Source organism: Dendrobates tinctorius, unplaced genomic scaffold (genome assembly GCF_039654945.1).
Source record: "Dendrobates tinctorius isolate UK_male_01 unplaced genomic scaffold, ASM3965494v1 ptg000075l, whole genome shotgun sequence".
NCBI lineage: Eukaryota > Metazoa > Chordata > Amphibia > Anura > Dendrobatidae > Dendrobates > Dendrobates tinctorius.
In genome coordinates this window covers 27,121,604-27,147,982 of record NW_027361743.1, presented here as the reverse complement: position 1 = coordinate 27,147,982, position 26,379 = coordinate 27,121,604, and the positions used below count along the sequence as shown (strand labels likewise).

Sequence of the window (26,379 nt, the reverse complement as noted above, 5' to 3'; positions counted from 1 at the left end):
TTCCATAACACTTCCCAACTAATTGATGTAACAAGCTTACCCAAGCCATTAGACAATAAAGCCGATTGTGATGGATTTGTTCAGTATCTTCTCAGGCTTGGTAGGAAGTTCTCCACAAATCACCAGTTGCACCCAGCAGGATTAGAAGGCTGTCAGGGTAATAATAACATAACTCAGCCCGGGTGACCCCAAACACTTCTGCTACCACTGCCTGAGTGTTAGCGTATGTGCACTGCTGTAATCCACGGGAGAATAAACGCAAAGCATAGTGGGGGGTACACAGGGGCTCCCAGCTACATAGAACATGAGCAGGAAGATTTTACCACGATTCACAAACCTGGGATTTTATGTAAAGAACGTAAGTATGGCGGGAAAAGGAAGCTTTGTTCTGTTCTCAATTTATGGATATAATTCATAATTAATAGGACATTTGTTGCTTGGTAATTTGCAACAAGATTTTCTAAAATATTTCATGCCTTAGGGTAAGCTAACTAGGCGTTTTTTCAGCGTTTTGTTTTTTTTCTTGCGCAGGACAGATCTGCAGAAAAAGCATGGTTTCCTTAATTTTTGTTGCATTCTTTGTGGGGGTTTTTGTGCGTTTTTTTGAGTTTTGGTATGCTAGATTTGCCTCTTGTGCATGCTGATAAAAATTTAGTGTTGATAAAAGAAAGTCCTATTCCATAAAATCAGGTTTTGGCACAAAAAACGCAGCAAAACCTTTTTTCACTACCCATTCATGTCAATGGATTAAAAACGCTGAAAAAAAGCTAAAAGAAATGGCATGCTCTATGTCCAAAAAAATGCGCAAAGCACACAATACTGACGACAAAAAGACTGTGCGTGAGATTTCTGAAATAGCTTTAGACTTTGCAGGTACTGTACTGTAAAACGCAGCTGAAAATTAGCATAAAAAAAGCAAGAACACCTGATGTGAACTGAGCCTAAAAATGTTGTGGTGTCATTTTTTTAACTTTTTTTTTTGCACAAAGGTTTTTTTTTATGGGGGGGGGGGATGGATCATTGCAAGGAAATTCCACAAATATCAATCCCATTGACAACCTGTAGTCAAGTTTCAAAAGGCGAGAGAACAAACAAAAACAAAGTAATTGTGATAAAGTCCAGGCCCTGATCAGACAAGAATGGACTGTTAGGCTGTGTGCACACGTTGCGGATTCTGCTGCAGATCCGCAGCATTTTTGGCCCTGTGGGTCCGCAGCAGATTCTGCTGCGTTGTACAGCACCATTTTAATCAATGGAAACTGAAAACCGCAGTGCACACGGTGCGGAATTTTCCTCGCGGATTTGCTGCGGTTCCAAAACCGCAGCATGTCAATTCTTTGTGCGGATTCCGCAGCGGTTTAGCACCTGATCAATGACAGGTGTCAAACCACAGGGGAAAACCGCAGGCTAAACCGTAGAAAATCAGCAGATAAAGCGCAGAAAATCAGCAGATAAAGAGCAGAAAATCTGCAGATAAACCTGCGCGGACAAATCCGCAGCACCTAAAACTATGTGTGCACATAGCCTTATAGGTTTGGATTTGGCCCAGAGGCTGATATCCAACGGCCAGGGTGAATTGCAGAAGACTTGAAAAATAAGGGAAAAAACTGTGAATATTGAGTGTTTGCATACTTGATGTATTTTTCTATAAAAGTTTGAGGTCTTAAGGTACTGTCACACTTAGCGATGTACCAGCGATCCCGACCAGCGATATGACGCGGTCAGGATCGCTGGTACATCGCTGAGTGGTCGCTAGTGAGCTGCCACACAGGCAGATCTCACCAGCGACATCGCAGGGGTCGGCGGTCGTACTCACCTGTCACACCAGGCGATCCTGACGTCCTCCCGCCCGGCTCCACGCTCGTCGCTCGTCTCTCCACAGGAAGCGCCGCAGGAAGCTGACGACGAGAAACAGTCCAGGACGTTCTCGCTCGATCAGCGATGGACAGCGGGGGAGCCGGTCGGAGGTAAGTATCAGACATAGCGATATCGCTAGCAATATCACTATAACGTCACAAGTTATAGCGATATTGCTAGCGATATCGCTTAGTGTGACAGTACCTTAAGTGGGAACGTTAATCCTTATGGAGACTGTCAAGCCGGTGTAAGGAGACTTATAGTCCATGCAATGCTCATCTGCACACAGATGAGGCACTCTTGACATTTAGAAACATTCCTCCTTAAACACTATGTCAGAAGAGGTGTCTCACCCAGCCAATTCAGACCTCTTGCTTTGCACTGAGGGGCAAACACCCCGAAACACATGTCTGCAAATGGAGTGTCTGGTTTGGCTTTTTTTCACAAGACATGTGGAAAAACTCATTAAAAGGTCAATACTGACTTTTAGGATTGCTACTCCCAATAGATGATACTAGAGTTTTAGTCCTATTCCTCTATTATGGGGATATTTGCACATTCAATAAAGTTTAACATTTATGAAGTGCTTATAATTGTACTTCAGTATACCATAGAATCATATAGTTTAAGAAAGTTTGCAAATAGCCTTGATGAAAATTCGCCCTAATTTTTAGGGGTGACAGCTCCTGTGCAGATCTCTTTGTTGCCATGGTTACATACTTTTGCCATAGGTAACAGTTCATAACACGTGAGCATAGAAAGAATCAAAAACTGGTAAACCTAGCCCCTTGTATACACAAATATCCACAGGGGTAGTACCAGTACCCTTTGAGCCATAGGGTAGGTGAAAATATGTGACCCAATGTGCATGTCACAAGGAATACTACGTACGGTATGTGTAGTGTGATCCTACATTATGCGCTTCCCTCTTCTTTCTGCGCATTCTTCCTCTGTCTCTGTAGGTTAACAAGCTGAGGAGACGGATGGAGGGCAAGAACGCAGGTGGCAGATTCAGACTACAATTAATTTCTCTGTATAAAGAAACAATATTCTGTTTAGACTGCTGTGCCCGGCTTGTGGAGGAGGTATAGGGTAGTAGGCGCCCTATGCGCTGAGATGTATGGTAGAGCACAATGGGAGTGTGCTCTGATGTAGGGCGAAGAGGAGGGAACTTCCGGCTCAGGTGAACGCCGGTCAGGAAGTGCATCATAGCTGGGGAGTGCGTTACTTCGGGGTGTGTTGTAAACAGCCTTGTAGTTATCAGGGAGCGCGCCGGACTGGAAACACAGGATTTGTAGTATTGGCGGTGCATGTGCTGTCTACCGGCGGGCCAACTCTAGTAGACATTTGGTATTTTCTTGTGGGACATATATAATTAAACTTCGGGCCAAATTTATCACGCAGGCCTGAGTTTGACATCTATCCTCTAAATTGATGGGGGTCCAACCACTGAGGTCCAGACCGATTTGGAATGGTGGACTTCTGTCCCCCTTTTTGATTGAAATGGCGGTCAAATAGAGTTCATTCTTTATGAGACAGCCATAGATAGCCATGTGATTACCAGGATACCTCTTCCCGGTAGCTCCTCTTAAGTTTAATTAAAGGAGTTGTCAAGTGAAAACAAGTTATTACTAATTCATAGGACTAGTGATAATTTAATGATTGGTGGGATCCAGCATCGAGACCCACCCGCTCCCATTGGGCCACTTTTATCCCTGTTAAAATAAAACAACAGTTCATGGGCTCAACCTCTGCTCTATTCATTCTCAGTGGGGCCCCATCAGCCCCATAGGGAATTAATGTAGCGGTGGTCAGGTACATGTGCACAGCTGCTCCATTCTAACGGGGATAAAAGTGCCCCATTGCGTAAAAAAATCATCGTACTGCCAATTGGTGCAGGTCGAAGCAGTCGGACCCCAACAATCAATAAGATATCAAATATACTGTGGACAGATGAGAACTTATTTTCACTGGACGACTCTTTTAAGTATTTGCCTGCTTTATATATTTATTACATCGGAGAAATAAATAAGGATAATGGACAAGCAGATGTGTGATCGCTTGGATTCTCTTTTTCCACATTTTGTCATTTTCCACTCTCTAATTTATCATCTTTCCTGTCTGCATCCGAATAAGTGACATGTGTTAAATATAGTCATATTCTCCCTGTTTCTTACAATATTGCTACTGTCATATTTTTGTAATGTCTTCTTTCTGTTGGTTTTGTACCCCCTCGCAGTGCACAGAGACATTGTTGATCTAGTAGTCCTTTTCTGGCATGCCATAACTATCTACCATGTAGCCTGCTGAGCTTATTTTAGGACACCCTGGTGGATGATGATTGCTCTATTATCTGATTAGCTCCTATTTTTTGTGATTTGACATCCCTGGTGCCTGTCTGAATAAACAAATCTGGGGCATGCTCCACTTGAATTCATATGTTCTGACATTACGGAGAGCATTCGAAGGCACAATTACACCTCCTGCTTCTGGCGCGCCTCCTGTAGAATTTCTCACCGTCAATAATTGAAGGGAATGTTATTCCCTGTAGATGGGATCCTTGTTTGTGAAGTGATGCTTTTTGTATCGCTCAGTGCTGAGAGTCTCAATTATTTTATTTCTACCTTTTCTCGCGTCTCGACTTTTCAGTTGAGAATAGGTTTTTGGTTACAGCATTTTGTGCGATGTTGAGTTTTTGTCATTTCAATGAAAAATCTAAAAACTTTACTTTAAAAGTATATAATTGTAGTGAACTTCTGAGTTCTTGGCTTGGGCCAACGCTGGGTCAGAAGATTTGAACCTCCGTGATATTAAGATGACTTATGTCTTCTCAGATGATGGTCATTTGGTATGGGTACCATAATAAAAAACACCAGTTTATACAGTTCATCCTTGCAAATTTACAGTATTATGAACTGAAAAGTACAGTCCAGAGGAATAGCCTAAGCTAAATGCAGCTGTCACTCAATAAAATTGAAATATTGCAAAAGTGGGAAAATAGCCTTAAGGTAGCCATACACATTAGCGTAGCATCAGACAAACCTGCAGATTTCAGCAGGACTGACCAACTATCTAAGGCCTCTTTCACACATCAGTATTTTTGATCAGTATTTCATCAGTATTTGTATGCCAAAACCAGGAGTGTCTCCAAAACAAAGAACAGACATCAGTATTTCAATTATATTTTTTTCTTGGTAAGTTCCATTCCTGGCTTGGCATACAAACACTGATGCAAAATACTGACCAAATACTGACGTGTGAATGAGCCTTAATATACGAGGCAGTTGTCACCCGGGGTGAGGGAAGGACAAAGTGCATAACGGGAAGAGGTTAACCAATATGTTAAGCACCAATGAAATAAGACTTATTTGGAAGATATTAGTTTTTTACCTTTTTTGCCTATTTATTTGGTAAAGCTATTTTATAATTTATTGTATTTACATTAATTATGTACTATTGGGCCGGTAATTACAGGCACTGTGTTTGGGTACTTATCTCCATTGCTATTGCTTGTACTGTTTGCATATTAATAAATATTTCATGTGGTTATATTTCATATGCCTACCTTGTCCATCTGTATGGGTATTTTTGGTTTTTCTTTTCTTATAACGGGAAAAGGGTGCGGAAGCCCAAACGTTAAGGAAGGGGGAATTGGAGACCGCTAGGTAGAGCTGGCCACTCCCTGACTCCCCTAACGTCCCTAACAATCTCTGCTCATGAGAAGAATCAGTTACTATGAAAGGCATATTTTAGGTGGGACCTGATTAATGATTTTTCATTAGGGCTTATGATCTTTAATGTATACCACTAGTTGATCAATCCCAACAAAATGTAGGGAGGATGTTTGATTATTACCCAAGTAGTCAGATATTTTTTATATTGTACCCCTGAAGGTTTGGACCTCTGATTCTTCTGTTCCTGGCCTCCATCCACAGAGGAGCAGGACGACTTCTCGGATAATATCTATCACATTTCTAATTGGTTGTTTGCTTAATGTTTGCAGAGTCAGGCACAGCTGTAAGAAAACACTGTTAGAACAAGTCCAGGAGATCGAGACCAGGTCCAGGGAGATGAGCAAAGCAGCACTTCGTGACTCCAATGGAAAAAGGTAAAATCCTTGTATTTCCATCCTTTCTATTTTTACTCTTTGTACATTAGCAGCATGCAGTAAAGTGATCCACAAAAGAGGCGGGTCAGTGGGTTTGTACTTAAATAATTGACGGCAATGGTTAATGCACAACAAATCTACCTACCTACCTTGTCCTGGAGATTCTCTGTGCATGTGAGTAATCCCACTATTTGCAGGAATTATGCCAGAATGAGAAGTACATTTTATACAAATGATCATTGAACAAAGCGTCCAATCACAGCCTAGTTTACCGTTTAATATGATGTGCGCTCTATTATTTCATATGTATGGCCAGAAATTTCCCTAAAATTTCTGGGGGTCATTGTAGTTCCCATGCCACTCTGCTCAACCTGGAGGATAGGTTGAGAGCTTCTATCCCTTGGTGTTAGCGACCATGGAGGACCACGAACCCTTCCAATTAGCGCTACTACACAGGGGCTAGTGCAAAACATAACAAAATAAGTAAACTTGCAATTTTTGCACAGGCTTCTGGGATTATTTTAGACTTTCAAGAAGAGTTTTCAGCAGTTTTCTTATCATCAGAGTCAGGATTATAATAACAGTTCAGGGGTGGACATATTATTTGTGCAACCTGTGCAAAGACAGAGGGGCGCAAGAGGTAAGCAGGTGGAATTTTACCTTCGGGCAATTATTGCACTGCAGAGGGCCCATATTGTTCTTGCACCATGTCCTATTCTGTCCGTGTCCACTAATGTGACAGGAAACACCTGATAGCACAGAATCCACTGATCACAATCGATTATTTCACATCTGACCATGCTCCTTCCCTTCGCAATGACCTTTGCACACAAAGATGGGGTCGGGGGTCTGTTTGTTGTGCTTAATGTATATGTACATTTCATGGAAAAACAGGAAGTTTAAAAAAGTCCCAGTGGACAGTGTGAAAATTTATTTTTTATTTTTAATAAAGAATATAATATAGGGGGGAAAAAAATGGCAAAAATATATTTTAATAATAATAATCTTCATTTATATAGCGCCAACATATTCCGCAGCGCTTTACAGTTTACCAGTTTCAAAACACAAGCCATTTTATAAAATCTATTTAACAGAAACACCTGATTTAAACAATAGGCCATTTTCTAATGGCCTTTATTTTTAGGAGTTTAGTTAACCTTTAAGTGAAGCAATAAATGAAACGATGTTTAGTATGGACCCAATATGGAATTGACTACTAGGGGCAATCAATATATAAACGGACTACAAGTGAATTCCTCCAGACAGGAAAAGTTCAGCTCCTTGTAATTGCAAGAAAGACTGCGTGCACTACCCGAGAGGATGCCGTAGTAGGATCCCACACCATATAGTGTATAAAGAAAAACCAGACACTCAACTTAGAGAGATGCTTTTGGTGTTTTTTAATGCAGTCCAAAATAAAACATTTCGGCCACATCCGGCCTTTGTCAATTACAGACTGTTTAAAAGTGTTGTGGATTCTTTGGAATCCTGATTATTTAAGGCAGGACACACGTCTCGGTTAATGTCAATTTGTAGACTTGGGGGTACTGTTGCATAAACCCCACGGATTAGTAGTCCGAGTGCTTCAGTGTGTCAGCATGCCTGTGTCAGACGCAGTATACCACCGCGTGTCTGTAGTATACTGTGTGCAAGTCTACAAATTCACATTAACCGAGACGTGTGTCCTGCCTTAAATAATCAGGATTCCAAAGAATCCACAACACTTTTAAACAGTCTGTAATTGACAAAGGCCGGATGTGGCCGAAATGTTTTATTTTGGACTGCATTAAAAAACACCAAAAGCATCTCTCTAAGTTGAGTGTCTAGCTTTTCATTATACAGCTCCTTGCAATAACCTGAATGTTTTGAGCCCACACTTCCATGAGTTCAGGAGCGGATGACTTGCCTGCCCTCCTATCCCTGCACTGGATGAACCTCTGCGGTTGTGTATCATTGAGCCGTGTTATGTCTGGCCTCTATACCAATAACCCAAATAATCATGTTCGATGTTTTATGTTAATTTTGTTTTTTTCTTTTAGTTGTGTTCTCAACGCAGACTTTCATTTATGTTCCCTCATGCAGATTACATTCTCAAGGCATGCATATATATGATGTAAGCAGCCCACCACCTCTGCTCCGTTTCCCACCGCCAACCCCTTCCTAATTACTGCCAGATTCACTGGGTGGTCCCACTGTGATCTAGATAATGGTGGAGTGCTTAAATCTTGCAGAGTTTGCAGTGTGTGCCATGGTGTGGCCTCCTGAGTGCTCGCTTTCATCTCTTCTGCTTGCATCTTGGCCCTTTCACACCTGCGTCAATTGTGCATGTCTCCAGGGAGGGTCTTCTCAGGCTTCAGTAGATGGGTAGTAGAGTGGGGTTTTGGCTCTAAAGCTTGTTTGTGTTTCCAATCTGCGCCCCCCACTGTTCTCATGGAGTGTGTTTATCTGTGTAATAGCCGCCATGCTGCCCAGTCCTGCCGACCGGGCACCTCCTGTCACTCACTGGTCGCTTTCTCAAAAATGTTTTTGTAACCAGAATCTTCTTGTTTCAGTTTTGTGAGAACCTTCCCAGCAGGGAGAGTTATTTCCATCTCCGCTTCTAGGCCATGTTCACACATTCAGTATTTTGGGAAAGTTTTTTTCCCTCAGTATTTCTAAGCCAAATACACGTCACCACTTCTGTATTTATCACCCACTCCTGGTTTTGGCTTCCAAATTCTGAGGTAAAAAACTCTCCAAATACTCAACGTGTGAACACGGCCTAAGCGATACCCCTTTACAACAGGTTGTAACATCATTCATAATCTGCCATGTGTCAAAACTGCTTATGAGCTCACTAGTCATGTACAGGTAATATCTGACGTCACATTCCGACTTGGTTGATTAGAGATATATTATAGAACTATAGGTAATATAAGTATGTAAAATCCATAACATTATTCCCATCGTAGTGCAAATAATGTGTGGCCATTTATTTACCGTACTTGGTGTCTGCACGTTAAGACAACTTCGGCTGGAGTCAGACACAACGTATAAAAATACATAACGTATTTTACGGTCGTAACAAGCAGAAATGTTCCCTGAACAGTGATCCGTATGTCATCCGTTGGCAAGGTGTGGCTCCGTTTTTTGCACATGTAAGCATCCGTATGCCGAGATTTTCTCACCGGCTTACAAAATGGACATATAATGGAGCCCAACGACAGGTTAAAACACAAATGAAAGAATAGATATAGACATATAGAATACATTGAGACACATATATATATTTTATAGAGTTCTACATAGGCTTTTTAGTCTCCTCATACTGGCATGTCAGACCTGGCATGTCACACTTCACAAGGAGAAACCCTAACTCTTAGATCCCAATTCCTAATGTACATACTACACACATTACTATTTGCTAACAGAATGGTCAATAAAAATAACACCGGAGTACTTTTTTTTTAGGATGTGCTTGTTATAACATCTAGTCCAGTACTTTTGGTGATGTAGAATTGCAATGTATACTAAACTGCTGGAAGTAAACTAACCTCCTTAGAAGGCTTGGACTGGTGTGGCGCCCCTGAGGCTTCAGTCGCCACAGAGGTACTGCACCTCCTCCTGAGGTGTGGTGCCCCACCATCCAGGTAAGGTGGGAGCTCCTAACCACGCTCCAACACTCGCATCCCACGCAACATGGTAGTTCAGCAAAGCCACATTGCGGCTCCTTGCTAAGAGAGTAGCAGAGCACCTTTGGTGGTTCCCTGCTTGGAACACGAAACGTGCTGGGAGGCGGGTGGAGTTTGGAATACATGAGGAGCTGGAAAAGTCAGTCAGTCAGTCAGTCAGTGAGTGGGAGAGAGAGACTCGCTCGGAGAGGAGTGAGGATCCCTAGAAGAGGGATGGAGGAAGGAGTGCTGCAGCTGCCTCAGTGATCTGAGCCAGCTGGCACAAGAAAGGAAAGAAGGAGAAAGACATTAGACAGAAACCTAGCCTTCTATGAGAGAGAGGGATTAGTACGGAACGAAGGAGTAAAAGGGAACACAGAGGACGTGGGTTAGAGGAAGAACCCTGCCTAGAAGTTCTAAGCGCAAGGCCGGGACCCGGTCCCCGAGGTTGTATGGATACTAACGGTTCTGCAGCAAACACCGGTGGAGCAGTGGGCTGTAAATGCACTACTCCCATCTAAGACTTGGGGGCACAACAGCAACTTGGATAGTGAGCCGGGGACTCAGGAGTAAAAAGTACCCGAAGCAGGCTACAGCTGTCTGCCGTACAAGTAGAGTTCTTGGGAACATCTGTCAGGAGGCACTCCAGTGTAACTCAGTACTAGGAGTACTTCACTTAAAGGCGCTATAGAGGAGACGTTCAGAAAGGTACATGTTGGCGGAGTGTTGGAAGGGAGCATCCTATCTTGCCTGGAGGTTGATTGAGCCCAGGACCCGGAGGACACAGCACGGAGGCAGGCATCTGTGTGAACTACAGACTGTGAGTAAAGCTTTGGAACTACATGCCCTGGTGTCCTCCACTTATTCCCGCATCACTACACCCCGCACTACTACATCTGGGCACCGGCCTCGACACCGCCTGTGCCTCTCCTCCATCGCTACATCTACACTGCCCTGGGACTACAGCTCCACCTGTGGGGAGCTTCACCATCTTGGCTGCAACCCACCACCAGTCCCAGAGGATCTGCATGCAGCGTTGGCCTAACACCTCACTTGCCGAACACCACAGGTGGCATCACAAACTATTCATAAGCTTCATTTCATTGTTCATTCGTCCCCTTTTTGCCATGGAGCCCCAGGGCCACGGACCGGGTCCCAGCTCCCGTGACAACTCCCATTGAGATCAACGGCCCGGTACCGAGTACCCCGCTAGGCCCTGGTGGGGCGCTCCACTGGCACATAGGAGAGCAGGGGAATCCTCCGTTGGGCCCCTGTGCGGATCTGGGCAAACAACCCCATTGCATCGCCAGTACTTGCCATAATTCACTTGATTCACTCTGTACAGAAAAAAAGGAGCATCTCATCATTCATCAACCAAACTACCCTGTCTATTATTATATAGAGATATAGGTATATTTGTGAACGAGGATAGTGAAATATTTGTATGCAGGTGAAAAGTGGGCCCCACAAAGTCAATGTTACTGGTGGGCCCTTGGCACCCCAGTCCGACACTGCTCCTTGACACATGCTTTCAATGAGTCCGGATGGGAACAAGACGGTATAATAATACAAAGTGCCATACATACAATACTTTAGGGTAGAGATAAGACCTGTGAGAGTTCCCTTTGAGGGCAATCACCATTTATTAGGTATGAAAATATCTCTCGTCTTGATGATTTCCTAAGAACACTTATAAGAACCAAATTATACAAAGGTGAACAAACATTCAGAAGTCAGCTTGTGATTACAAGTCCTAGCCTAGGTCCACAGATTACCTGCTTCATTGAAAGTGGCGTTTGATGTTGCCTGTCCTCAGTGGGTTGCCGATCAGATCACAAGCGGAGGTGTGTTACCGGAGATGAAAGAACATGTTATACTCCAAGCTTTGCACCCAAGATAATAGCACGTACAGCAGGGAACAGCTTCATTGTCATGCTGAAGCTAAAAAAAACTCAACAAAGCTATCCAATATGTGCATCAAAAATGATAGAAGGAAATACATACATAAAAAGCCGACACCTGGCCTATAGAATGAGGTGACATTTAAGTCGTAATTTCAGTAAACATTTTAGATTCTGCAGTAAAACGTCTCAAGTGTTTGTTCATAAGATTTACTCCTTTTAATAAGCTTTTCTTGATCTTTGAGTGTTTGTTAAATTGGGTCTATGTTTGTTTGCCGACAGAAGAAGAACATGATGCTCCTCCATGGAAACTGGCCCAATCTGTTCTTATGGTTAATACAATAGAATAGTAACAGTTATGGGTTATCCATGTCATGAACAGACTCTTTGTAATCAGTAGATTGTTCACAGTATAAGGAGTGGCGCTTAAGGAGTTGATATTTTTTCATTATCCAAATACCACCAACAGTCCCTCCAATGGTCACCCTCCCTCATCTACTTTGTACTCAGCTCAAGCCGCAACAATGGAGGACACTGCGAAATGAGTGTGTAGATTAGCTAGTCTGTATACACTTGATGCAGGAGGTTTTATAGACACAGGCTAAAGGCATCCTTACTACTCTCTATGGCTGGGTATGGCCGCTAAACCCTGCTAGTCAACCTCCCTCTCCCTCTTTCCTATTCGGCACCCAGTGTGTTGTGGATAACCACCACCGCTAAAGGAGGAGGGGTAATGCTATGGGGTTGTTCTTCCTGGGGTCAGCCTAATCCCTTTTGTTCCAGTGAATGGAACTCTTAATGCTTCAGCATACCAAGACATTAAGAACAATTGTAGTTTTCATGTTTGTGGAAACAGTTGCGGAAGACCCTTTTCGGTTCCAGGATGACTGTGCCTCAGTGCACAAAGCAAGGGCCATAAAGACATATTGGGGGTTTTGGAAGAAGAACATGACCGGCCGCACAGAGATCTGAGCTCAACCCCATATAATACATTTGGGATGAACTAGAACAAAGATTTTGAACCAAACCCTCTTATTTGATGTGATACATCAGCTGACATGTGCCTCTAACAGCCGCGGGTGGAATCGCAATCCATCTGCGGCTGTTAACATGTTAAATGCCACTGTTAATTTCTGACAGCGCCATTTAACATGATCACACACATCACTATCCCCACCCATCTGCACCCCGTCACATTACTGCGCCAATGGGTTGGTATAACAACCGGGGGTCTGCAGGAGACGCCCCGTGGTTGTCATTGCCGATCTGCCATGAGTGCCACCCCTTGGCCAGCACTCATAGCAGATGATCAATTCTGCTACACAAAGCAGGACAGAAGCCCTGCTATGTGTAGCACAAGTGAACAGATGATTGCTGCTTCAAGTCTCCTAAGGAGACTTGAACCAAGTAAAAATAGTTAAAAAAAAAATTTTTAAATTATTAAAAAATAAAAAGAAATATAAAAGTTCAAATCACTCCCCTTTTTGCTTCTTTCAAAATAAAACAATAATGAAAAAATTATTTAATATTGCTATGTTCAGAAACGCCCGATCTATCAAAATATAAAAAGAATTAATCCGATCGGCAAACAACGCAATGAGAAAAAAAATCAAAACGCCAGAATTAAGTTTTTTTGTTGCCACAACATTGCAATAAAATGCAATAACTTGCGATCAAAACATTGTATATACGCCTAAATGATATAAATGAAAACGGCAGCTCAACGCACAAAAAATAAGCCCTCACCTAACCCCAGATTCCGCAAAATGGAGACGTTACGAGTCTCGGAAAAAGGCGCCATCATTTTTTTTTTTTTTGCAATTTCACCGCACTTGGATTTTTTTTCCGGTTTTCCAGTACATTACATGGTAAAATCAATGGTGTTGTTCAAAAGTAAAACTTGTATCGCAAATAAACAAGCTCTCACACATCCATGTTCATGGAAAAATATAAAAAAAAAAGTTATGGCTCTGGGAAGAAGGGGAACAAAAAATGATAACGATGTTTAAATACATAAAAATGTCCCGGGGATGATGGGGTTAAAATTAGTGTCTGGCCTCACACATGTTCTGCTGGATGACTAGGCAAAAATTCACACAGACACCTCCAAAATCTTGTAGAAATCCTTATAAGAAGATAGGAAACTGTAAGGGTGTGTGCACACGCTGCGGATCCGCAGCGGTTTTGGTCCTGCGGATTGCGGCAGTTTCTGCTGCGTTGTACAGTGCCATTAAAATCAATGAAAAATGAAAACCGCTGTGCGGAATTTTCCGCTCGGATTTGCTGCGGTTTCAAAACCGCAGCATGTGAATTCTTTCTGCGGATTCCGCTGTGGTTTGGCACCTGCTCCAAGGCAGGTGTCAAACCGCAGGCTAAACCGCAGAAAAACTGCAGATAAACCGCAGGACTTTTGACCTGCGGTTTTTGACAAATCCACGGGAAAAATCCGCAGGACAATCCGCAGCTTGTGCACACACCCTTATAGCTGCAAAGGGGGAACCAACTCCATATTAATGCCTGTGCTTTTGGAATGGAAGGTCATAATAGCTCCTATAGGTGGTTTGTGCAGGTGTCCTACTACTTTTGTCCACTTAGTGAATGTTCATGGACTGACTGAATAGGTTTGTTTTTTGTGTTACAGACATGATTATTTGGCACTTACTAATATCTAAGTATTACAGGTTCTCCTCCTGGTCTTGTTAGTGTAGCTTTCCTCACAGACTGCACAGCTCTCCTATCCATAAAATTGCTGCTGATGGAAGAACATTTGACTTGTCCATCAACCTCCTTTAATTTGAAAAAATACTGCACAAAGCAAAAGCTGTTTTTTGGGGGGGTTTTGGAGGAGGCTGGTGGACAGTTCTGGTAACATGCTCTTCCATCAGCTGCCATTTTATGGTCTGTATTATGGAGAGAAATTCTGTGCAGTCTGCACACTCCCCAAGCACAGGATAGATCATGCATTGTCATACTACACTACCGCCCAGTCTCAGACTGGCCCACAGGTGAACAGGGGAATTCCCTGGTGGGCCCCTGCGCAGACACCTCACTATGTGGGCAGTACTTGGCATAATTCACGCCGTACAGAAAAAGCAACATATCATTATTCATTTACGATACTACCCAGTTTATTATTATATAGAGTTTAGGTAAATTTGTTAAAGAGACTTGTGTAATATTTGCATGCAGGTGAAAAGTGGGCTTCACAAAGTCAATGTAAGGCCGGTTTCACATTCGCGCTTTTGAGCGCAGCGACGGCCTGCGCACGGCCGCCGCTAAGCCCCGCCCCCTGCCCCACCTCCACCAGTATCTCCGCCTCCGGGCGCATGACGTTGCATGCGTCGTGCGTCCCCTATCTTCATCACAGAGGGCGCAGGCCGTGCGCAGTCTGCGCACAGTCTGCATTTGGCGGTGCATGCGTCCTTTTGACGGTGCGCCGAGCAGCGCCAAACGCAACCTGCTGCATTTTGGTTGTGCTCGGCGCACCGTCAAAAGGACGCATGCGCCGCCAAACGCAGACTGTGCGCAGACTGCGCACGGTCTGCGCCCTCTGTGATGAAGATAGGGGACGCACGACGCATGCAACGTCATGCGCCCGGAGGCGGAGATACTGCTGGAGGCGGGGCAGATGGCGGGGCTTAGCGGCGGCCGTGCGCAGGCCGTCGCTGCGCTCAAAAGCGCGAATGTGAAACCGGCCTTACTGGTGGGCTCTTGGCAATCCAGTCCGACACTGCTACCGCCCAACTTGCAGCACTAAATGACCGGCGACCGGCAGTCGCCTTTTTACACAGGCAGATCACACTTCAGATGCACACAGAATGATCTGTAACAGCTCATAGCCCAACATTGTTCTCAACAGCACACTTCTTGTTTTACACAGGATGATGTGCTGCCGAGAACGATGATCTTTTAAGAATGCCAAAACACCATTTCCGCTGAGCGTTTTATTCGTTGGGTGATCGGCTGCATAGTTTACCCGGCACCATTATCCGTAACAAGCGTTCCAAGGAATATGTTGACGTGGAAATGCACCTTTAAAGTTATTGATTCTTGGAATGATCGATGAATCCTAAGGGTACTGTTACACGTAGCGACGCACCAACGATTCCGACAACGATACGATCTGGCTAAGATCATTTGTGCATCGCTAGTAAGCAGTCATACAGGCCGATCTTCATAACGACGCATCAGCGATGTCACTAACGACCACGGCGATCGTTGGTACTGTGTCACACACTGTCTATAATAGCGATTCAGACTTTGAATAGGCGTCCTTCAGCGCTATCTATATGAGTTCGGAGTCTCCAACGAGGTCACTCGTCGTTGATAAGGGGCGTCAAACACAGCGATGCCTGCTGGTCAGCGTGACGCCATCGATCAAAAAATGATCCTGAACGTTCGCGCACGAACAGTGATATCGCAGCAGGGAGCCGGTCTTTTCCGCGTGTCACACTTAGCGAGATCGCTAGCGATGTTGCTGTTGCGTCACAAAATCGATATCGCTAGCGATCTCACCGTGCGTAACGGGGGCTTAAGACTTTATTTTTGATAATTTGCATTTTAGGTCTAGTTAACCTCCTCCCGTCTCCCTGTCTCAGGCGTAAGCTTCTGCTCCACCCTTGCTTGTTCCAAACTACTCTCTAGACAATGTGTCACCACCAGCCTATCATGTCTGCAACCTTTTTTTTCCCAGGCCACAGCTTATCTCCGTGGCTCTCAGCCCTTCAGTATTCATTGAGAACCTCTCTGTACTTTTCTACAGTTTGCTTTCCAAAAACATCCTTTCTGTGATAAGTGTTCCAATTATAAGTCAGAAATTCCTCCTCATATTGTAGATGTGATCTCATCTTCTCAAACCATAGTCTATAGTTCTCCTACTTCTCTGCTCCGTATCTATTTGAGCTTTGATAAAAAAACTAATTTCAGCTCCATTCACAGGACTTCATCATAATGAGAATATCTTAAAACAATGAACAGAAAGGAACAGAGATAATGACAAGGCTTCTTTATGGTGAGGACAGACTGTACTATAAATTATTGTTATAGATAATATCCGATACAACATCAGAGAGCATAGGGAAGGAGTCATGCCTCCTACTGTAAGAAGACATTTTAGATTATATGTGTCTATAATTTTGGTCAACATGATCACCACAAATACTTTTCAGAAAGGGGCATGATTAAGAGAACTTGACAGATAGCATTCTTTGAAAAGGCGGTAAGGTACCTAACAAGAAGCCGTTCCCAGTTTCTTCCCCCCTTACTCACCTAGACTGACAAGTCTTTCCATATGGAAGAGTCTCCCTTTAAATTTCCATAATTTAAAATGTGCTGCCATATTAATGCCTGTGGTTTAGAAATGGATGGGTGAGATACGCATATATTGGCCTTTACAGCCACAGTCTGAGAGCAATTGGTGCTTAGACCAATCAGTATTTTTTTATTGGGATTGTGTCCAGTAATTAATTTAATAAAACATAGTTTATTTTTACTTTGCTAGTTTTGGTTATTGCTTGGGTAATTAGAGGTGTTTATGGTCAGATGAGGTCCTGAAGAACCCCTTTGAATCGTATTGTTGCATGGTGGCACATCATTGTTATTATAGGTGCATACTAAATGTAATATATTAAATAAATAACATGTATTACGTGTAGCCTAGTACATATATGTAAGAGAGCAAGGGCGGACACTGATGGCTTTGGACCCCTGTGCAAGAAGTATGTATGGGCTCCTATGCTGTTGTAAAACTCATAACGTGAATGTAAGTATAATAACATAACTTCCATTACAAAATCCTTAGTTTAATCAAATTAGTTGATATAGCATCTTCTATTTCAATTTAGAGCAGTACATTTGTCCATTCATGATAGTATTATCAATGAAATGTAGCTCCCCGACAACATTCGCTGACATGCAGTCCCACAGAAAGACACTGCCACCACTATGTCTCACTGTAGGCACCATGTATTTTCCAAATTCATTTTTCTAAATAATATTTATATATGTAAAGCTCAAGTGTATGTATGTATGTAAAGTATGTATGTGTGTGTATGTCCGGGATTAGCATCCGCACCGTCGCAGCTACAGCCACAAAATTTGGCACAGTCACACGTCTGGACCCTGAGAGCGTCCTAGGCTATGTTGTGAGGCGAAATTTTAACCCCGGGCATTCCAATTCACCAAACAATTTTGCCCCTATCTACATAATGGGGAAAAAGTGTGTGTGTATCAAGCCCCGCCCCTCATTATGATGTCATAATGGTTGCCATGGCGACGCTGATGTCATCATAGGTTGCAAGCCCTGCCGCTCACTATGCTGTCATAATGGTTGACTATGGGATGGAGGATGTGTGATGGGTATATGGGCACTGGACTATGGGATGGAGGATATGTATGACGGGCATATGGGCATGGGACTATGGGATGGAGGATGTGTGATAGGTATATGGGCACTGGACTATGGGATGGAGGATATGTATGACGGCTATATGGGCACGGGACTATGGGATGGCGGATATGTATGATGGGTATATGGGCACGGGACTATGGGATGGAGGATATGTATGATGGGTATATGGGCACGGGACTATGGGATGGCGGATATGTATGATGGGTATATGGGCACGGGACTATGGGATGGAGGATATGTATGATGGGTATATGGGCATGGGACTATGAGATGAAGGATGTGTGATGGGTATATGGGCACTCGACTGTTGGATGGCGAATATGTATGATGGGTATATGGGCATGGGACTATGGGATCAAGGATGTGTGATGGATACATGGGCATGGAACTATGGGATGGAGGATGTGTGATGGGTATATGGGCACTCGACTATGGGATAGAGGATATGTATGATGGGTATATGGGCACTCGACTATGGGATGGAGGATATGTATGATGGGTATATAGGCACGGGCCTATGGGATCGTGGATATGTATTGGATATGTATTATGGGTATATGGGCACGGGACTATGGGATGGAGGATAATTATAATTTGCTATAACTAACCACAGTTAGTTAATATGCCCGGGCAGCGCCGGGCTTTTCAGCTAGTGTGTGTATATATGTATATATATATATACGGTATATATATATATATATATCTCTTTGTATAGTCGAGCTGCTTGGTCTGGTCTGGACACATGCTGCTCCATCAGCACTCTTTTTTTTATATAAAAAGAAAGGAAATATGTAATAAAGAAAGGATGCTGTGAATAACACAATTGATAAGAGAATACACTGTAATAAGTTACTGTGCTATACATGACAAGAGATGAAACTATGTAATAATGGAATGAAGCTATATATAACAAGAGAGGACACTATTAAATAGGCGATGGAGGTATAAATAATGAGGATGCTTCATAATAAGGGATAATGATGTACATATCAAGAGAAAAGGATATGTAATATGGTACAAAGCTATACATAATAAGAGGAAACTATGTAATAAGGGACTGCATTATATATAGCTATTTAGAACACTATACAGGTGCAGCTCACAAAATTAGAATATCATCAAAAAGTTCATTTATTTCTGTTCATCAATACAAAAAGTGAAACTCATATATTATATTGTGTCATTACAAACCGAGTGATCTATTTCAAGTGTTTATTTCTGGTAATCTGGATCATTATAGCTTACAGCCAATGAAAACCCAAAACTCATTATCTCAGTAAATTAGAATACTTTATAACACCAGCTTGAAAAATAATTATAAAATCCGAAATGTTGGCCTACTGAAATGTATGTTCAGTAAATGCACTCAATACTTGGTCGGGGCTCCTATTGCATCAATTACTGCATCAATGCGGTGTGGCATGGAGTCGATCAGCCTGTGGCACTGCTGAAGGGTTATGGAAACCCAGCTAGTCTACATTGTTGGGTCTGGTGTCTCATCTTCCTCTTGACAAGGCCTCATGGATTCTTTATGGGGTTAAGGTCAGGTGAGTTTGCTGGCCAATCATGCACAGTGATACTGCTGTTTGTAAACCAGATATTGGTACTTTTGGCAGTGTGGACAGGTGCCAAGTTCTGCTGGAGAATGAAATTTCTATATCCAAAAAGCTTGTGTGCAGAGGGATGCATGAAGTGCATGAAACCGAGGTAGCTCTCATGGCATTAGAAGGGGAGGCCCGGGATTCAGTAACGTTGAGGCCCCCGGGACACAGCAACACCTTTGCTAGGGTCTTGCGGATACTGGAAGAGACCCATGGGGATCCGACAGATGTGGGAGAGTTGAGGACCCGGTTGTTCAGTCGCATACAGGGAGAGGGGGACACGGTCACCCAGTATATGAATGTCCTCCAAGAGTTATACACGGCCATCGAGCGGAAGGACGGCGTAGGGGTAGGACCCATCGACATTACCCTACGCGACTTGTTAGTGACTGGACTCTGAGACCCGTTGATGAAGCAGGCACTACGGGAGCAGGTCCGAGTGAACCCACATTTAGCTTTCTCTGAGGTGGGGAAGCACGAGAGCAGGAGCAGGTAATGACTGTCCCCGTGGGGAAGGTCCAGAGTGTGGAGGCCGCTGTGACTGCTGTCGGAGAACCCCAATGGATAGAAGTGATGAAACAAGAGCTGAAGAACATCATTGGCGATTTGACCAAGTGAAGAGAAGAACAGAGGTCACGTCTGGGCAGCCTAGTTTCAATCCCGGGCCCTGGGGGTGTCGCAATGCTCAGAGTAGCCGGCCCTCACAGCCCCAGTGCTATGAGTGCGGGGAGCTGGGCCACTTCACACGAGAGTGTCCGCGGCGTGGGAGGCGACCACCCCAGCCGCCATTAAACAAGAAGGCTTCGGGCTGGGGGGATGCCGCTTGGAGCCAGAAGCCACGACATGGGGTGGTGGAAGTCCCGAAGATCTGGTCACAAAGTGTCCAGGGGTCTGGGCAGAAGTCGAGGGCCGTGCCGTACAGTGCCTAGTGGACACGGGGTTGCAAGTAACGACCATGCCTGCAACTTACTTTCGGCAGAATTTCCCTGAAGCAGTGAGACCCCAGTGGGGACCCATGATAAAACTGGTAGCCACCAATCAATTACTGGTCCCTGATGCCGGGGTGGTTTGGGTGCAGATTACGCTGTGTGGCAAATCCCTCGGACGCCGGGGAGTGGTCATGAGTCATGGAGAAACCAATGACAAACATCCAGTTATCCTGGGCATGAACATCCTGCGGGAGTTTGACAATTTACTCCTCAATGACCCCACGCAAGAGACTCTGAACCAGTGGGGTTCCCGCACAGCCCAAGGGCAGGTCTTCCAGCAGTTGTTGCGGGAGGCGCGAGTTCTCCAGGACTGCCAGAAGGGCGAGGCACTAGGCAAAGTCATTGTGCCAGCGGCTCCCCCGCTCATACTGCCCCCCGGGCAGACAGTGGTGGCCCTGCCCATCCGGGCCCCGATGCCTTTGGAGGGCATGGAGATGCAGGTGGAGCCATGCTACTCGGAACGCCTGCCTCCTGGCATACTGGTGGCCCACTCCCTGGCCACTGTGCAGAGAGGGACCATCCTGGTGCGATGTGTCAACCTAGAAGACCAAGACATCGTTTTAAGGCCCCGGGTCAAGATGGCCAAGCTGGTGAGGCCGTTGGAAGAGGTGCTGCCAGCCCCTACGGTCCAATTGAAGGTGCAACCCGAGGACCCTTGGGCAGTGACTATTCGAACTCTGCAGGCTGCCAAGTCCTCGACTCAGGAAAAGGGCCAAAACATCCTGGAAAGAATGCGGGCTGAACTCTCTGGCCTGGCTCTGGCCTTTCCCGCCCAACTTCTCCAGGTAGAAACACTACTAGGACAGTATCACAGGGTATTCGCTAGCCACGAGGATGATTTTGGATGCACCACAGCCATCACGCACGGAATTCCCATGGCAGGAATGGCCCCCATACGGGAACGATACAGACAAATTCCCCCACAACTATAGCAGGAGGTAAAAACTTTACTGGCTCAAATGCTGCGGAAGGGGGTCATACGAGAGAGCCAGAGCCCCTGGGCGGCTCCCATCGTGTTGGTCCGCAAAAAGGATGGCACCCTGCGGTTCTGCGTGGACTATAGAAAGCTGAATGCCTGTACCATCAAAGACTCGTACCCGTTGCCTCGTATAGAAGAATCCCTGTCCGTCTTGGGGAAGGCGAAGTACTTTTCAACATTAGATCTGGCCAGCGGGTATTGGCAGGTGCCGAAGTCGGAAGAAGACCGGGCTAAAGCGGCGTTCATTCTTCCTATTATTATTATTATTATTATTATTATTTATTGTTATAGCGCCATTTATTCCATGGCGCTTTACATGTGAGGGGGGTATACATAAAAACAAGTACAATAATCTTAAACAATACAAGTCATAACTGGTACAGGAGGAGAGAGGACCCTGCCCGCGAGGGCTCACAATCTTCAAGGGATGGGTGATAATACAGTAGGCGGGGGTAGAGCTGGTCGTGCAGCGGTTTGGTCGATCGGTGGTTACTGCAGGTTATAGGCTTGTCGGAAGAGGTGGGTCTTCAGGCTCTTTTTGAAGGTTTCGATGGTAGGTGAGAGTCTGATATGTTGTGGTAGAGAGTTCCAGAGTAGGGGTGATGCGCGAGAGAAATCTTGTATGCGATTGTGGGAAGAGGAGATAAGAGGGGAGTAGAGAAGGAGATCTTGTGAGGATCGGAGGTTGCGTGCAGGAAAGTACCGGGAGACGAGGTCACAGATGTATGGAGGAGACAAGTTGTGGATGGCTTTGTATGTCATGGTTAGGGTTTTGTAATGGAGTCTCTGGGCAATTGGGAGCCAGTGAAGGGATTGACAGAGGGGAGAAGCTGGGGAATAGCGGGGGGACAGGTGGATTAGTCGGGCAGCAGAGTTTAGAATAGATTGGAGGGGTGCGAGAGTGTTTGAGGGGAGGCCGCAGAGCATGAGGTTGCAGTAGTCAAGGCGAGAGATGATGAGGGCATGGACTAGGGTTTTTGCAGATTCTTGGGTGAGGAATGAACGGATGCGTGAAATATTTTTGAGTTGAAGTCGGCAGGAAGTGGAAAGGGTTTGGATATGTGGTTTGAAGGAGAGATCAGCATCAAGGATTACTCCGAGGCAGCGAGCATGTGGGACTGGGGAGAGTGGGCAGTCATTTACTGTAATTGATAGGTTCGTAGGGGGGGTCACGTGAGATGGGGGAAAGATGATGAATTCTGTTTTGTCCATGTTGAGTTTCAGATATCTAGTGGAGAAGAAGGATGAAATAGTGGACAGACATTGAGGGATTCTGGTTAGTAGGGAGGTGATATCTGGTCCAGAGATGTAGATCTGTGTGTCATCAGCATAAAGATGATACTGAAAGCCATGAGATTCTATGAGCTGTCCCAGGCCAAAGGTGTAAATAGAGAACAGCAGGGGCCCTAGGACTGAACCTTGTGGGACTCCGACAGATAGGGGGCGAGGTGAGGAGGTGGTGTGTGAGTGGGAGACGCTGAATGTCCGGTCTGTTAGGTATGATGAGATCCAGGAGAGGGCCAAGTCTGTGATGCCGAGGGATGAGAGGGTCTGTAATAATAGGGAATGGTCCACTGTGTCAAAGGCAGCCGACAGGTCCAGGAGGAGGAGGACAGAGTAGTGTCGCTTGCTCTTGGCAGTTAAGAGGTCATTGGTGACCTTAGTAAGGGCAGTTTCAGTGGAGTGGTGTGACCGGAAGCCAGATTGTAAGCGGTCGAAGAGGGAGCAAGAAGAGAGATGGGAGGACAGTTCAAGGTAGACGTGTTGTTCCAGTAGCTTGGAGGCGTATGGGAGAAGTGATATAGGGCGATAGCTAGATACAGAGGATGGGTCAAGAGTGGGCTTTTTGAGGATAGGTGTGATGGAGGCATGTTTAAAGCTTGAGGGGAAAACACCAGTTGTTAGTGATAGGTTGAAGAGATGGGTTAGGGTTGGGATGAAGACTGTGGTGAGGTTTGGGATGAAGTGGGATGGGATCGGGTCGAGTGCACAGGTGGTGAGATGTGATCTTGAGAGTAGAGTGGAGAGTCGATCTTCTGTAATGGTGGAGAAGTTGGTTTTGAAGGTGGAGGGCTGGGAAGTCGGGAGGAAGGGCTCTGGGGGTTGTTGACCAAAACTGTCCCTGATGTTATCAATTTTCTGCTTGAAAAATGAGGCAAAGTCTTCAGCTGAGATGAGTGGGGAGGTAGGAGGTGCTGGGGGGCGGAGGAGAGAATTGAAGGTGTTGAATAACTGTTTAGGGTTGTGAGACAGGGAGGATATGAGAGATGAGAAGTAGGTTTGTTTAGCTGTGGCGAGTGTGGTCTTGAAAGTAGTGAGGGACTGTTTGAATGCGATGAAGTGCTCGTTGGAGTGGGATCTTTTCCATCTGCGCTCAGCAGCCCTGGAAGCTCGCCTCAGCTCTTTGGTCAGGCTGGTGTGCCAGGGCTGTCTGTTGATTTTGCGAGTTTTGGTATGTGTAAGTGGGGCAGCGGATTCCAAAGCTACAGCTATTGTGGTGTTATATAGAGCGGCAGCGTCATCCGCATTGTGTAAGGAACTTATATCTGTAAGAGGGAGGAGGGATTCGGAGAATGAGTGTAGGTCAAGGTGTTTAAGATTCCTGCGAGGGTGTGAAAGTTTGTGGGGTGGGGATTGTAGACATGGAGTGAAGAGGGAAGAGAATGTGAGCAGGTTGTGGTCAGAGAGAGGAAGAGGTGAGTTAGAGAGGTTAGATAGGGAGCAGAGGCGGGTGAAGATGAGGTCCAGTGTGTGGCCATCTTTGTGGGTGGCTGTAGAAGACCATTGAGTGAGGCCGAAGGAGGAAGTGAGAGATAGAAGTTTAGTGGCAGCTGAGAGGGAAGTGTCAATGGGGATGTTGAAGTCGCCCATGATGATAGTAGGGATGTCCGCGGAAAGGAAATGAAGTAACCAGGTGGTGAAGTGGTCAAAGAAGGTGGTGGCTGGCCCTGGGGGGCGGTAGATGACAGCCAGTTGGAGGTTGGAGGGGGAGTAGATGCGCACAGAGTGCACCTCAAAGGAAGGGAGGGTAACAGAGGGTGGCAGTGGGATTGGGGTGAAGGAGCAGGTATCTGACAGGAGAAAACCAACTCCTCCACCATGTTTGCTGCTGGGGCGGGGGGTGTGAGAAAGGTGGAAGACGCCATACGAAAGTGCAGCAGGAGAGGCTGTGTCAGAAGGGGTGAGCCAGGTTTCGGTGATGGCGAGGAAGGAGAGTTTGGTAGTGACAAAAAGATCATGGATGTAGGAAAGCTTGTTGCAGACAGAGCGAGCGTTCCACAGAGCTCCTGTTAGTGGGACTGGGGAAGCGGGGGCTGGGTGAATGGGTATAAGGTTGGAGAGGTTACGGAAGGTTGTGATAGAGCGTGGATGGGAGGTAGAAATGACTGTGGGAATGTGGTGAGGAGGACCAGGATTTGGAGAGATATCACCAGCAGTGAGAAGGAGCAGAGAAAGTGTTACCAGGTGGGAGCAGGAGAGGGCATGAGGGGGCTGTCTGTGTTTGGAGACAGAGGATTGTATGTTAAGGAACAGTTTTGAGGCGGAGGTGAGGTGGATGGGGAGGATTGAAGAAGAGATGAACAGTTCCTTACTAGGAGTAGGGATTAGGGGAATTAGCAGAAAGTGAAGGATTATTGGGGTGAAAGTGAAAACAAACAGAAACATTGTTTACAGTGACTGTGTCCAGTTACCTTCAGTTCCCTTCTGGTTCAATTCTGGTTTTAATTCTTAAATTAATCTTAATTAATCTTAATCTTAATTTCCTATGGGACTGTTCGAGTTCAATCGAATGCCGTTTGGGCTGGCCAATGCCCCGGGGACCTTTCAGCTGCTGAATGGAGCAGTGTCTGGGGGATCGCAACTTCGAGTCCACGCTGATATACCTGGACGACATAATCATCTATGCCGCCACGTTTGAGGACCACCTGTGGCGGTTGGGGCAGGTGCTCGACCGGCTGGAGAAGTATAGGTTGAAGGTGAAGCCCCAATAATGCCACCTGTTTCACACCCAGATTGAATATCTGGGGCATGTCGTCTCTGCCGAGGGTGTTAGACCGTCCCTGGAAAAGGTTGCTGCCATTCACGGATGGCCTATCCCCCGAGACGATAAAAGACATGTGGGCCTTCCTGGGGCTGGCTGGATACTATCGTCGTTTCGTAAAGAATTTTGCACGCTGGGCCCGAGCCCTGCAGGACCTGCTAAAGAGGGATCCTGCCGGGGCGAATGGACGGAAAATGCAGTGGCAACAACCGCAAGAAGAGGCCTTCCAAGACCTTAAGGCTGCGCTCTTGGGTGCCCCAGTGTTAGCCTATGCGGATTTCTCGCAACCATTCATACAACACACCGACGGGAGCCTCCACGGGCTAGGGGCTGTATTGTCACAAGTTCAGGACGGCCGGGAGAGAGTGATCGCGTATGGTAGCCGATCGCTTCATGACTCTGAGTGAAACCCTGACAATTACAGCTCCTTTAAGCTCGAGCTCCTCGCGGTAGTGTGGGCCATGACGGAGCGGTTCGCAAAGTACCTGGCGGGCTCCGAAGTGGTGGTGCGGACCGACAACAACCCGCTGGCCCACCTGGAAAATGCCAAATTGGGGGCTCTGGAGCAGCGATGGGTGGCCCGGATGGCCAAGTTCAACTACAAGATCATCTACAAAAGAGGAGCAGAAAATGTGCACGCGGATGCCCTCTCCAGGATCCGGCACACAATGCCAGGGAAAAGTTGAGACGACGAATTGGAAGAAGATGAGAAACCATATGCCCTCACCTCCGCCGTGCTCACGGCTGCCACGCAAGAAGGACCCCCAAGGGGTGTGCTGGAGCAATCATGTGACAGATGGATCCAACAGCAGCAAGAAGATGAAGAAATTGGGCTCCTACGCC

General features: G+C 45.6%; 1 protein-coding gene across 1 annotated transcript in view; it reads left to right on the top strand.

Moving 5' to 3' along the window:
- ATP8A2 (ATPase phospholipid transporting 8A2) overlaps window positions 1-26,379 on the top strand; it is a 1,255,085-nt gene that overhangs the window by 1,188,981 nt on the left and 39,725 nt on the right. Inside the window, exon 35 of the mRNA XM_073583121.1 lies at window positions 5,861-5,965. Coding sequence (XP_073439222.1) covers window positions 5,861-5,965 — 105 coding nt within the window. The remainder of the gene's footprint in view (window positions 1-5,860; window positions 5,966-26,379) is intronic.